Raw genomic sequence first — 14,087 nt, forward strand, 5'->3', positions numbered from 1 at the left:
TCATTTTTTCTCCTACGGCGTTCTTGTGAAAGTGGCTTAGAGCTGTTCTCCTAAAGCTATTTCAAGTGTCATGCGTTGATACCCGCGGGGACCTGACACGCCGTGCTTTGAGAACAACAGTGACATTGGTGATGCCGTAGTGAGGTTTGTAAACTTCCTCAAGAACATCCATTAATGCTGAGCCTGATACCTGGGAGGGGGGTCCTGCGTTTGAAAAACACTTTTTTTTCACGGTCTAATGCGTGATGTGCGTTGTGCCACCTGCCTCTACTGTCGTCTAACAAGCAGCAGTATGCTCCCGTGACCACATGGTGAGAGTTGGAAAAATAGCTTGTCTACTTCACCGGGGGGCTCTGACAGGTATGCGCACAAAGACTTAAGAACTTGTCAGCGGCAGTTTTGTGAAAGGAAAGGTAAGGAAGTTTATTCATGAGCACACGCCTTGAAAATCCAGAGTAAATTAAGTGTGGCTGGAAAACAGCAAAAGAGACTTCACCCTCATTAGAGAGATTATGAACAGGCTGCCATCCGTTCAGGGAACAACGCCTTATTGATCGGGTTACTTGGATGTGAAAACAGTAATTGTCTTGAAAGTGACAAAATTAGAATTAATCAAACTTTGATTAAACTATTGCATCCTGTTTCCGCTCCAGAGGACAAGCCCGCGGGATGCCAGAGAGAGTCTCCCTGTGATGCTTGTTTGAGATTCCGCTCAAGTCCACATCTACATGATAGGTTGTGTTTGCGTTCATGCACATTTAAAACCATTCACTCATGGGTGTGATGTATAGTAACAGGTCTAGGATGTAGTTTGTGTGCCGATGCTGCTCTACTGCCACCTAAAGGCAGAATTTGTATCAAAGGTTATTTAGACAGCAATCATGCTCAAAAAATGAAAGGAACGCTTTTTAATCAGAGTAAAGCATCAAGTCAGTTAAACTGCTGGGATGTTGATCTGGACAGTTGAGTAGCAGAGGGGGTTGTTAATTAGTTTCAGCCGTTTTAGTGTTAATGAAATTAATACCAGGTGCACTAGAGGGACAACAATGAACCATCCCCCCAAAAATTAGTAGTTTTACTGATGATGTTAGGGACAATTTTTCTCTTCTCATCTTTTCTGCCTGTTTTTTCACTAATTTTTCATTTGGTGAGGATCAGTGTCACTATTGATAACACAAGACGATACCTGGACCCTACAGAGGTCCAACTCATCCAGGGTGGCACATCAATTCATGCCACTGCCAGAATGTTTGCTGTGTCTCCCAGCACAGTATTGAGAGCGTGGTGAACATTCCAGGAGACAGGCTATTACTCTGGGAGCGCGGGACAGGGTCATAGAAGGTCCTTAACCCATCAGCGGGAGCGGTATGTGCTTCTTTGTGCAGGGAGGAGCAGGAAGAGCACTGCCAGAGCTACAAAATGACCTCCAAAAGTCCAGTGTTATGAATGTCTCTTACCAGACAATCAAAAACAGATTTTATGTAGGTTGGCCTGAGATCTCGACATCCTCTGGTGGGCCCTGTGCTCACTTTCTGGAACTCTGGAGCCCAACTGGCAGGTCCACCGGTGTCATCCTAAGCACATGTGACAGATGTGTAAGGGTCTGGAAAAGCTGTGGAAAACATTATGCTGCCTGTGACATTGTTCAGCATGACTGGGCTCATTGTCAGACCCTGCATTGGTGCAGTGCGCCTTGGGTTCCTCCTGGTGCATGACAATGCCCAGACTCATGTGACAAGAGTATGCAGGCATTTTCTGGAGGATGAAGGAACTGATACCACTGACTGGCCCTAACATCTCTCATACAACACTTCTCGTACTCTCATCCATCTGACACTGCCAGGTTGAACCTCAGACTGTTCAGGAGCTCAGTGATGATCTGGTTCAGATCTGGGAGGAGATCCCCCAGGACACAATTAACCATCTCATTAGGAGCATGCTCAGATGTTGCCAAGCATGCAAGCATGTGAGGGCCATAAAAACTACTTAGTACCATTTTGAGTTGCTGCAATGAAATTCAGTAAAATTAAAATTTTTACTTGGGCTTTTGGGTTGTGTTTGAGTTCAGCCCTCTGTAAGTTGAACATTTTCATTTCCATCAAACGATGCAGAACCCTTTCGTTCCTAACAGATTACCCAGTCAATGTCAGTATAGCTATCCAGCATGATTTGTTTCCCACTGAGATCTAATGTGATTTCAAACTGGTCATTTAATTTTTTTTAGCTGTGTATTTGTTCACTAATTTTAACATATTAATAAAAAAATTTTACTCCGTTTTTTTTGTTTGCTTTTTTAAATTTAAAACTAAAAAAAGAATATGCTTGTCTAGCTAATTTGTCTTCCTGTGATGATTTCGCTCATTTTTTAATTTGAGACAGTGTGTCAGCAACAAAAACTGGATTAACATGCGTGCAGTCGTTGGGACGGGTGATGTTTAAAGTCAGTCACACAAACACATGCGCTAAAGATGACATCCTGTGAGAGAGAAGGCCTTCCTCTGTGGTTCTCAAAGTGAGCCATCTGTCAACAAACTCCGACTCAGCAGGGGGTTGTTTGCTAAACAGGACAAAAGCAACTGTTAACAACCAGATGCTGTCGGCATAATGGAGAAATTGTCACAAATGCGAAAGCTGCCGTCCCAGAATAATGTGCCATATGGACAAAAGAAAGTGTTTTAGAACTGCTCGTGTTGGTGGGAGAAATATTTTGTTGGTCAGTAAGAATATCAAAGGAAACATGCCAAATGCTAATCAGGCACTTGATCGTTGCATGGAAGTTGGCATGGTTTGATAAATACATGACAGTTACCATCAGAAACAAAGATTGATTTGTGACATAAAATAATAAACAAATAGACTGAACTGGACACACATGTTTGAGGAAAATCCTGGAATCTTTCCTGATAGTATTGTCTGTTTGGAAAGGAGTTTAAAAAAGGAAATTGTGCAGCTTTCTAAGTAAACCTTTGTTAAAGTTAAAGTTTATTATCAGACTCTTAAGGGTGTGTATAAAAAAAATGTACACAGTCACCATGCACCATCACTCATTAATTAATGAACTGAGCATTTTGGGCACTGCCAGTGTTGTGTTTTAAAAAGCAGGGTTTTAACTGACTGAGAAATTGCAGGAAAAGTGCATGTCCGTATGATACAGGCTTGTCAATCACAAGGTAGGTCTGCACCAAAACACAGCATGCTTTATCCTCATTTTGATTCTACTTGGAGCCATAATTGAAAATAACAGTAATAATAATGACAATAGAAATCAACATCATGCTGCAATCAATTAAATCTACAATCAGAAACTGAGCCTGTGGCTTATCAGAGCTCATAGATGAGGTAGTTTTAAAGTCTCATTACTTGGCAGTGACCCTAAAGTTTTGAAGACTTATTCAAAATAATTACAATAGTCACTGGGATACAAAAACATTTTTGGATCCGTTACAGTTAATTAAAAAATGTTGCTAATATTGACCCAGAGTAAGAAGGTCCCCCTTGGAAGTTCTGCTTCAGTCACAATGGCTGTTGTTGCAAGAGTTTTCTCTTTAGGACTGAGCGGCATGTCTTTCCCTTCCAATATCTCTGTTAGTTTTCCAGCAGACTTCCTTACAGTCATACTTGTATGTTTTTATTTTTTGCACTAAACAAGCCAGCACTTGCTGATTGTTTTATACCACTGGTGGTAACTGGTTGTATTTGTTGCAATTTTGTTACACTCTTTATGAGATATCTTTTAAAAAGGATATTTTTAATATCAACAGATAAATTAGCATAAAAAAAGTCTACAGTTTCTACCTTGTGACAGGAATGTAATTTCTACCACAAAATAACTAAATATCATTCTTGAAAAATATATTTGACAGATCATAAGTCAACTACAAAAGCATTTTACTTAAAGCTACAGTGTGTAAATTATCACCAATAGATGTCAGTATGTTGGAGACTGCAGTCAACTGAATTATGTTTTCTTACCCCTCAAAGTTCAAGTGCTTAATACTTGCTACAGTTACATCTATAGTGAGTATATACTGTCAGTATTTAATCAAGCTGTTAATCAGAGGGAAAGTTGTGATTTTTAGTACACTCAAGCCTAACCATAGCTCGAACAATGCTAACCAGCTGTTCTTACTGTTTAGTCAGCTTGTCCTGAGACAGGGCATACAATTATGTATTGTCTGCTGACAATACATAATTGCAACCATATCAGGAGATGAGGCTTGAGGTGAGGAGGAAACGTATGAATTAAAAATTAGGGTGCATGGTCGAAGAAACAATGACAATAACAAGGAGGTGAGGAAAATATGCACAAATGTTGAATGATCATACACAGTTGGAAAGAGCTGACTTATAAGACGTACTATGTATGTGGTTGATCTTTATCCACTTACATAAAAAGCTATTAGGTGAAAAAGCCATGTCCGTCTCTGCAGCTGTATTAAAGATGGATGGTTTCCAGAAACCAGCCCCTGCTCCTATGTAGTTATAATGGACTATAATGAAAACGCCTCAGATTGCTGGAAGGCCTGATTATACGCTAATTAATGCAGTATTTATATTTATTCTATTATCCTTTAATTTATATCCTTTAAATACCCGAAATCACTATTTGGCATTTAAATTTTCAGTAAATGTCTATGTTTCAACAACTGAAGTGGTGCAGTGTCTTTGCTTACTTACTCATTTTTGATTGAAGGACACGGACTCGAAAGAGGAACCTTGTTTAGGCTTGTATTTTAAATGGGAATGAAAACAGCGTCGGACCGATGCGGGCGTGAGGAAAGCTTCCTGTTTTAAAGGGAGTCTGCTCTGAGTGACTTTCCTCTCTTTTAAAAGTAATTTCGCTAAGACATTTATTTATAATTTAGCAGGTCAAGAAGTGATACATTTGGTAAGTCATGCTGCCATTGATTGCGACACTTGTCGCCATTTTTATAACTTAAATATCGTTGCGGTTAGCGTAAGTTAGACAAACGGTCAGCTGAATGGGTCCAGCTAACTAATCAGTATTAGGAGTACATATTATTTTGTATGAAGGATTTTAAAACCACTGCGTTAGCCTGTTACTGTGACGTGTCACCTACGATATGAATGCTTTTGTCAGCTGTACTCAAGAGATAAGCTTTGATGTCTGCGTTGCGTTCTCTGTTAGACTGATACACCCTCAGCACACAGCATTTCTTTTATGCTTTTTAGGAGCTAACCTAGGATCGCCGAGGCAGAGCCATGCCTTTCCTCCATGGATTTCGCAGGATAATTTATGAGTATCAGCCGCTGGTAGATGCTGTCATGTGTGTTATTGGACTGGAAGAACGACATGACATTGGCGAGGAAAGGTAAAGCTGGCTATTCAGTTACAGTCCTCTTTTGGCAGTGCTACACTGCCGTAATTAATTGAACATGTATCAGATAACAGACAAACATTACATACAAGGTGCTTCTTTCTTCTCCTGTCAGGAGTTCTGAGGAAGAATCCGCAATTTCTAGGTCTCTGGTGGAGCTCCTGGAGCAAGAATCCCAGTCAGAGGTGTTTGTGGAGGGGATCAGCTATGCCCTGTTCAAAATGGCAGAGCGAGGTCTGGTGCAGCCAGCAAAAATCCTCCTACGCTACGGAGCAGATCTCAACTTTGAAGGTTAATAACAGTTTGGAGTGTGTTTTAGATGATGTGAATGTTTTTAACTTGACACTGTATACACATTTGTTTATGAAACCTTGCTAAAGAGAGAGAGAGAGATCATTTTGTGACTGTGCTTAATGTCATTTTTGAAATTTAAAAAAGCAGAGAAGAAAGAAACACTCTTCAGCTAAGGTGTGATTGTTGATTTTGAATCATTTGTCCACCAGAGGGCACTCTGCAACTTCATGTTTAGAGCACTACAGACACAACAATGAGTGCATTGTCTTATCTTAAAAAGGACGTAGAAGGTATATCTGATTTTTAAATCATCATATATCAATATCGGTCTTAAAAATCCTATGTTGGTCCGATTCAAATCAAGCGTATGTACCAACAAGCGCAAGCAAGCTGCTACAATACAAAATCTGTAGGATGAGAAAACAAATTAGAATAGTTTTCCTGGCAGTTTGGAGTTCATTCAGTGTCTTGCCATACTAGCAAAATTTTCAGCAGCAGTTCCAATATCAGAATCACAATCAGCATACTTTATTAATCCCTAAGGAAATTATGTGGGTTACAGTTGCTCTAGTATAAATAACAGAAACGGACTAGACTATTTAACAATACAGTATGTTACAGATTTAAGAAATAGCACAATATATACAAATCACTAAATAATACAAATCAAGGATTGACAGAGGTGATTATAAATAAATATCACCAGTGCTGACAGGAATGTTACAGAGTAGAAAGAGCGTGTGCAAAAAGGATGCAACTATTGCAGTGTTTACAGTGTATTAGATGGAAGAGTTGTACAGGGAGATGGCCGAGGGCAGGATTGATTTCCTGTGTCATTCAGTGATCACGATATGTCATATCATGATACGTGTACTTCAGAACATCAGATTCAGGTCCACTCAGTCTTTTGTCAGTGAGCGTATTACTTAGGCTACGTTCACATTGCAGGCGAAAGCGTATCAAATCCGACTTTTTTGACCCTATGCGACCCATATCCGATCATGGTATGACAGTGTGAACGGCACAAATCCGATATTTTCCAATCCGATCTGGGTCACTTTCGTAAGTGGTACTGAATCCGATACATATCTGATGTTTTAGAAAGCAACTGCTGTTTGAATGGTCATGTCGCATTAAATCCATCTTTTACGTAACTGACACAAGACAGACGCCAATTATCCGTGCCGGAGAAGCGCCCGATAAGACATCATGAAAGCTTCCTGGCCATCCCATGTAGATGTCAGTGAAACTGTTGGGAAGACAGTGTTGGAGAAACATGAACATTTTCTTTGTACTGTATAATCTGCAGATTCTGACAGACATTTCCAACTATCCTTTGAAGCACCGCTCCTCTCTAAAACAGCAATAAGGATATTTATTAGGCCATATGTAAATAACAAAATAACTTTGTAACTTAAAGCAAAATTGGGAAACGTAAAGTCCAAAACAAGTCTTTATATTAAGAGCCATCAGTCAAACAATACTGTTTGGTCTGGATCTAAACAGAGCGCGTTGTGTGTGACGTCTTCTTTTGCGCATGCGGGCCGCTTTGAGGGTTCACACTAGAGCGCGTTTGCTGTCACGTTTTATTTGTAGTGTGAACAAGCAGACAAAAAAATCGGATTTGATCAAAAAATCTTAATTGAGCATTAAGACCTTCAGTGTGGACGTAGCCTAAAATGTGTGTTCAAGCATCATAAGTGAACTGATGTAGGCCCAGACTGCAGGAAGGGACATCACTAGGAGATGGCAGATGTCATTAGCAGCAGCTTCTGTGGTTCAAGCTCCAGGTCACGATGCTGGCAGCACCACATTTTTACAGGAGTCTCCACTGCTCTGGATAGTTTACCTTCTGTTTTCAAAAGCTGAAAAAACAATGTGTGTGTGTCATTTCTGTGCTACTGATTTGGTTGCTGACACAAAACCAAATCCAACACTCCCAGTATGCCGGTAAGCAACAGAAATGTTGGTTAGGCAATGAACTATAGCCAGTTATTTGCCTTCAAACATATTTGCATCACGTTATTAATGACAGGGCTGCTTTAAGAATTCTTTCACAGGAGTGGCCATATTGGTGGCACACTAAACACAGAATTTCTAGTTTTTATTATGCTGTTGTTAAATATTGGATACTTGAAAAATATGGCAAAAAATAGATAAAGAAAAGAATTATATGCCTAGTTAATTTCATGCTATTAAAGTTGATATCACTGAAAATGGGTGCATGTGAAAACCAAATAAGCAAATTTTGGGGGGTGGCCAGTGCCCCCCTGGCCCAATAGCACATTTGTTTCTTGTAACTGAAATTTTGCAAGCTGTTGCAAATGATCTTCAAAGTGCTGAAGAGTGTTTTTGGCTTTCTAGCATTCACCTCATTCCCTCCTGCAATAGTCCATTTTCTCTTAATACACAGATTGTTTTTAATGACTGATACAAACAGGAGACCACTGCCATTTTTCTACATGTAACAAGTAGTTGCACATGCATAACGAGCCAGTTATCGTCTGTATATACTAGTGGGAAGTGCAGCATGTTTTTCTACTGTGATTAAACCTTCCAGACTAAGCCTAACTATGCTGTGGTGACCTCTGCTGGTTTCAGGCATGTGTTTTTCCCAAGGGTATGATTAGGGATTTCTTGCAGAGGCTGCTTCATTCACCTCTCACATTTCATAAAGTCCTCTGGCGAGAAACAAATGCTCCCCACATACCATGCAGTACGTGTTTACTTCCTGTGTCTTCATGTCTTTTCATGATCTCTCCTTTTGCTTGTCTTTTACAGTTTTTCTTTTATTGCTCATGTTCTCTGTTTGGTTTTATACTCTGCATGTAAGTGTACAGTAACTTTTATAGCTTTGCCCACACTCATTTAGGAACAATGCTATATTGTCAAATCCTCGCCTGTCTGTTGCTTTTCATCTCTTTAATGAAGACTTTGTTTTATACACAAAATATTTGTTTTCATTTCTCAAGACCCAGTTTCATACTACAATCCACTACACATAGCAGTTTTGAGGAACAGGCCAAACATGGTGAAGCTGCTGGCCGGGCACGGAGCAGACATTGAAAAGAGGGACAGAGTGAGTAAAGAGGAATCCATGACTTCTCTTTTGATTGATTCTGTCTTTTTTTTTTTTTTTTTTTAATCAGTAGAGGGATTCTATGTAAATCTGTTATTTCTGTAGATTCATGAGAGCAGTCCCTTGGACCTTGCCAGTGAGGAGTCAGAGAGACTGCCCTGCCTGATCGCCTTGCTGGACCTGGGTGCTGATGTGAATGCAAGGGATAAACACGGTGAGTTTACGATGGCCAAGCTTAATTGTAAAATTTCCATTCATACCCTTATTCAGTCATTCTGAAAGGCGATTGCTTTGATGTTGTCTTCAAAGGAAAAACACCTTTGCTCCATGCCTTGGCGAGCAGCGATGGAATCACCGTGCACAACACGGAGAACATCCAGCTGCTACTTGAGAGAGGTACTGACTCTAAAACGGCACTCCAGGCACTTTTCCTTCTCATCTGCTTTTGGTCATTCAAATTCTTCCTCAAGCGGCATCACAGCTAAAATGCTGCACACAGGCTTTTTGCCACCTGTGCTCATTTTGAACCTGGAATAAACCATGGATCTGATTCTTAACAGAAAATTGAAAGTGGAGCAGAGCTAGTGCTGAGATCCCAGCATGAAGCGACTCACTAGTGACTTTTTTTTTTAACCATAAAAGGTTTCATCTTCTGTAGGCAGAAGCTTAAATTTATCATTAAACTTCTCACACTTACAAGTATTTTCATGTGCAGAGGGTGACTATAGGGTTGGGACTTTTTTCTTTTTTGATCTCGTCTGGTTCAGGTTTTTTTTTTTTAAACAAGTGTAATAAACACTTAAGTTTGTCCTTCAAAAGGCCAAACAAGGCTTGGACATTTTTGTGTAAACCAATGAATTTTACATTGCATAAAAAACCCTGCACATGACAATGTTTTGTATTTTTTATTTGTGCTCAAAAGTGGCCCCCAGCTGTTACTGACATTTTCACTGTGGCCAATTCTGGTTTAGCGTTTTTTTTCCTTTAAGTGTAATTCCAGAGTGTATTTTAGTTTTCTACTTCTCAAAGACAAATGGGGATTTCCAGCATTACAGGATGCGTAGTCATCAACATCAACACTAAAGATTTTTTTTATGGTCCAGCAGGGGTAGCTAATTGTCTGTCCGCTCCAGTCCAGACACGGTCCATCTGCCTGCAGTGAGCCACTCTTGCTGGTGATGTTACTGGTCCATCAGTCAGCTGCAGAGAAGAGCGAAGTTCTAACATACAAAGTGTTGCACGTGAAACAGAGTGTTTAGCCTCTGCCTGTGCTTTTTATGTCTCTTTGTTATGCAATAATATCAGTATTGGAAAAGTGGTAATTTCTTGAAAAGTTGAAATTGTTATTTTCCATCTAATTTTTCTAATTATAACATTTCACAAATTTATTTAAGATTACGTTTATTAGCTCTTCGAAAGATTGTAAGGATAAAATACATATAATGTAGTAAACAAAGGATACAACAATACGACAATACCTATGACATCTAAATAATTGACTATAGAAGAAGAACATTATCCAAGCATCCGTCCGTTTTCTTCCACTTGTCCAATTCAGAGTTGCGGTGTGTTTAAATCGCAGCTGTTATAGGGGAAAGGGGCAGATCCGTGGGCAGGACTCCATTCTGTCGCAGGGTTAAACGATATGGAAAAGTTAAAAATTAATTTCAAATACTCTCATATGGAAAAAGAAATAGAAAAAAACTTATAAAAGACTTGCATAAGATGTGGCCTACTTCATATAGTGAATCATATAAGGCTTATATGATTTACTCATGAAAGTGGCCACTTTCATATATAGTTTTAGTAAATATCCAAAACATACAAGTTTCATTTATATAATTTTTCAAGGGATCTTATATCTGTTTTCACTCTTGTATGCTTTTCATACAAGTTCCACACAAGACAGATACCAACTTTATAGGATTTATATATATCTTTTCCATATGGGCTGTATTAGTATTATATGCTTAAAATAAAGAAGGTATAAAAGACAGACCGCTCACTGTGAAATGGATTGCCTACATTTTCAAATTAACCATACAGTTGTCCAGAACAAAATAAGAGTCATTTTTATTTTAATAATTGTAAAAGTAGTACAAAGTTTATCACACCGTCCACCTCAGCCTCCTCTTGCATCCGTCCTGCGGTCTCTCTCTCATCCATCGTCCACACTGCTCCGTCTCAACTCTGCAGCCTTTCACCTCATCAGCTCTGCTCTCCGGGCCATGATACCCACACGTTTCAGCTGCTCTGCTCCAGATTTCACTTTTTATTTGATTAGTTCTCCACACTCTGGACTCTGTTCACTCAGCTACCATTCTCTGCTGCTCCACATCTCAGTATCCCACCCTGGCCTGTTCAGCCCTGCAGTCATTGTTCATCTTTTATCTAACCACAGTCCCCTATATAGCCCTGGGTCATCATAAAACAACCTTCATATCAAAATGTGTGTAAACAGTAAATGTTACTAGGAAACTCGACACGCATTGGTTTTTATTTTACATCAAAATATGATGATGATAATATATTATTAGATTATTGTTATTATCAGAATCATGCTGAGTAGATTTATTTATTTGCATGTAGTTGAATTAAGAATGTATTCAGCCTTTATTAAAAATGTTGCTAATTTAAAAGATCAACCGTTACTTTGGAAGAGTCACATGAAAAAGATCTAAATTAGGATGTCAGTTTTTTGGCTGCACAAGGTTAACATAAGCCCTGCTGTCACTTATTAAACACTGGAAGAGCAAAGTGTATTTGGAAATAATGGAGGGATAAAGATCAAAAGCCAAACGGTATTTGCACAGCAAGAGAAACTGTGCAAATACACACAGCAAAAGAGGCCAGCTCATGTTTTTAGTTTGACTCTCAAGTTATCTGAAACCGTTCTGAACACCAGGGAGGGCCTGTATCTGATGCTAGCAATTTGCATGATAATAGATGTGGGATTAGTTTTTGGAGCCTAAGCCTAAAAATGAGAATAGGTTATTTTTTTTAAACACGCAAATAGATATAACAGGACATACTCTACTAAGACTGTTCAAATAACCCCTAAATTAACCAGTAAATACTGAGTTGTCTCAGTTTCAAAAGTGTTACAAATTTAAGCCTGTGTTGTAATCTGGATAAGTGCTGAGAGATGCTTCCTTTTCCAAAGGTGCTGACGTTCATGCTGCGACTGTAGACGGTGAAACAGTCGAGTCGTCGTTGGTGTTTCTGGTGAAGGAGGCGCTGGGGGCTTCGGTGGAGGATGCTGCTCAGATTGGTAACTTCTGCCTGAAAACCACACAGCTACTGCTGGATCACGGCGTGGACCCCAGCTGCTGTCTGAATGAGGATGGCGAGCCTTCCCTGACGCAGACGAGCCTGGAGTACTTTGACCTGCTCTTCCCCTTGGCTGTGCTCTTAATTCAGAGCGGCGCGTCTTTGGTTTGCTCCAATCACAGTGACTCCTGTTGGTCAGGTTATAGCCTTCTCTTCCAGAGGCTCCAAACAGCCCTGCAGCAGTGCTCTGATCAAACTCACGCAGCCGAGCTCTTGGAGCAGGCAGAGATGTTGCTTGACCTGGTAAAGGTTCACAGCCCCAGGCTGCATCTCTCTTGCGGGCTGCAGCTCCCCATGCCTGGTCAGGAGTCTCACCCGTACGCTCAGGCTCTACTAAACCTGCACAAGCACGTAGCAGAGCGTGAAGCAAGCCCCCCTGCTCTGCGATGCCTCTGTAGGGCGTTTATAAGGAACCGCCTGAAGCCCTGGCCACTGGAAGACAGAGTCAAAGCCTTACCACTACCAGACAGACTCAAATACTTTCTTCTTCCCGAGCACACGTACACTCCAAAGTCTGGCTGGGACTGCTTCAAGCCCCAGCAGAGCCAGCGCTGACGATATAAACTGCTTACTACTATTTGTGTTGCTTAAAATCTGAAGTGAAAGACTGAACAAACTCTGTAATAATTTGTGTAAAATATTTGAGGATGTGATAAGTGAAGCGAAGTCTAACATATCATTGAGGCCTTTGTTTAATTTCCAAATCTGTGTTGCCTGTGCCAAATTTACAGACAAAATTGTGTATATGTTTACTTTACAAATACAACATTGTAAGTACAGATTAGTCTTTGAGTTGTCACTGCCACAGTGAAATGCTGTAGAGGTGAAACATATGGACACGTTTATTTAAAAAATAAAATAAAATAAAAAAATGCAGCACAATATGAAAGCCACCAGATGGCAGTGTTGCTCCTGCATTTTCAAAGGTAGCTCAGACTTTGGAAGACTTAACTATTCACAGTGCAACCTATTGAAGTTGTTCCAGCACAGTAGGGTCCATCTATATTTTAGATCCTCAACGTGACGGTGATATACTGTAGAATTTGTGTAACTTCAAGCTTAATATGAAGATGTAATGACAACAATAATAACAATTAATAAAAACTTCCACCACCTGTGACCTCATTGCTTTGTGTAGCAGTTTTTGTTTTGCGTTTGTTTACACATTAGTGCTTATAATTTCCCAGGTAGTGGCAGTGCAGTGCTGAATGTGACTGTGACAGTGTACCGGTAAATAACAGGACAATTGGTGGTACACGTTTTCCTCATGGATGCGCTCAAACCACAAGCATCATTCGAGTGGTTGCTAAAATAAGGCACAGCAGAAGGAGCGCGCCCCTAGATGTGTATGTAGCTTTGGTGGCTGCTGAGGTGGAAAGTTTTACCTGGCTTTTTTTTTTTTTTTTTTTTTTTTTTTTTAATGCTTATGGTTAAATTCTGATGAATTGAGGGCCCAGTATACCCCCCTTTACACTCTCGCACTTGTGCTAAACCCATTCTTTCCACCCATGCCTTTGGTAACAGGCAAACAGTCTGTAAAGAAGCAAGCGATGATGGTACAGGGAACCGTTGCTTACATATGTGTATGCATCAATGCGTGTGTGAGTAGCAAACTAAATAGGACATTGTGTTATACAACTAACCCCTTCCTGACATTGCTGAAGCTGGAGTGGCTCCAAGGCTTGCAGGCGCTCCAGCTCCTCTTGGTTATCTAGGTCACAGCCTCTGAGGAGAAGAGCCGCAGCAGCAGCAGCAGCCCTGCATGACACACGCTTCACTCTCCTGTCTGTCTGAATCTCCCTGCACACTCTTGACAAAACCTCAACACTGGCCCTGGTCGAATGAGGGGAAGAGTGGGAGGGAGATGCAGGAGGCAGAACAGTGGAGGGGGGAAAAAAAGACATTAAAGATACAGAGATGCCATATGTGGAATGGTTGTGAGAGCGGTCGTCATGGAGGACACATGGAAATGGTAATATTGGGCTGAATTTATACTATACATTGGCAGCAGGAACATAATCCGCCCGACCAAAAATGACAACAGT

At 40.4% G+C, this 14,087-nt stretch overlaps 1 protein-coding gene across 1 annotated transcript; it reads left to right on the top strand.

The window, feature by feature from the left end:
• Positions 1 to 4,779: 4,779 nt before the first annotated feature.
• On the top strand, positions 4,780 to 12,649 carry asb6 (ankyrin repeat and SOCS box containing 6). Its single transcript, XM_085367991.1, has 7 exons — positions 4,780 to 4,888; positions 5,194 to 5,333; positions 5,455 to 5,630; positions 8,606 to 8,712; positions 8,818 to 8,926; positions 9,022 to 9,108; positions 11,876 to 12,649. Exons 2-7 carry the CDS (start codon positions 5,224 to 5,226, stop codon positions 12,595 to 12,597), a joined length of 1,311 nt encoding a protein of 436 aa, XP_085224117.1. The 5' UTR covers positions 4,780 to 4,888; positions 5,194 to 5,223; the 3' UTR covers positions 12,598 to 12,649.
• The last annotated feature ends 1,438 nt before the right edge of the window (positions 12,650 to 14,087 follow it).

The sequence above is a fragment of the Diplotaxodon limnothrissa genome, linkage group LG12 (genome assembly GCF_057381915.1).
Source record: "Diplotaxodon limnothrissa isolate DT_005_m linkage group LG12, D_limnothrissa_male_GT1.1, whole genome shotgun sequence".
Lineage (NCBI taxonomy): Eukaryota > Metazoa > Chordata > Actinopteri > Cichliformes > Cichlidae > Diplotaxodon > Diplotaxodon limnothrissa.

Excerpts from the sequence above, each read along its gene's own strand:
- asb6 (XM_085367991.1), top strand. The coding sequence starts at position 5,224 with ATGCCTTTCCTCCATGGATTTCGCAGGATAATTTATGAGTATCAGCCG. Across the intron at positions 5,631-8,605 it reads AGCAGATCTCAACTTTGAAG|ACCCAGTTTCATACTACAAT; the intron begins GTTAATAACAGT and ends TCATTTCTCAAG. Across the intron at positions 8,927-9,021 it reads GAATGCAAGGGATAAACACG|GAAAAACACCTTTGCTCCAT; the intron begins GTGAGTTTACGA and ends TTGTCTTCAAAG.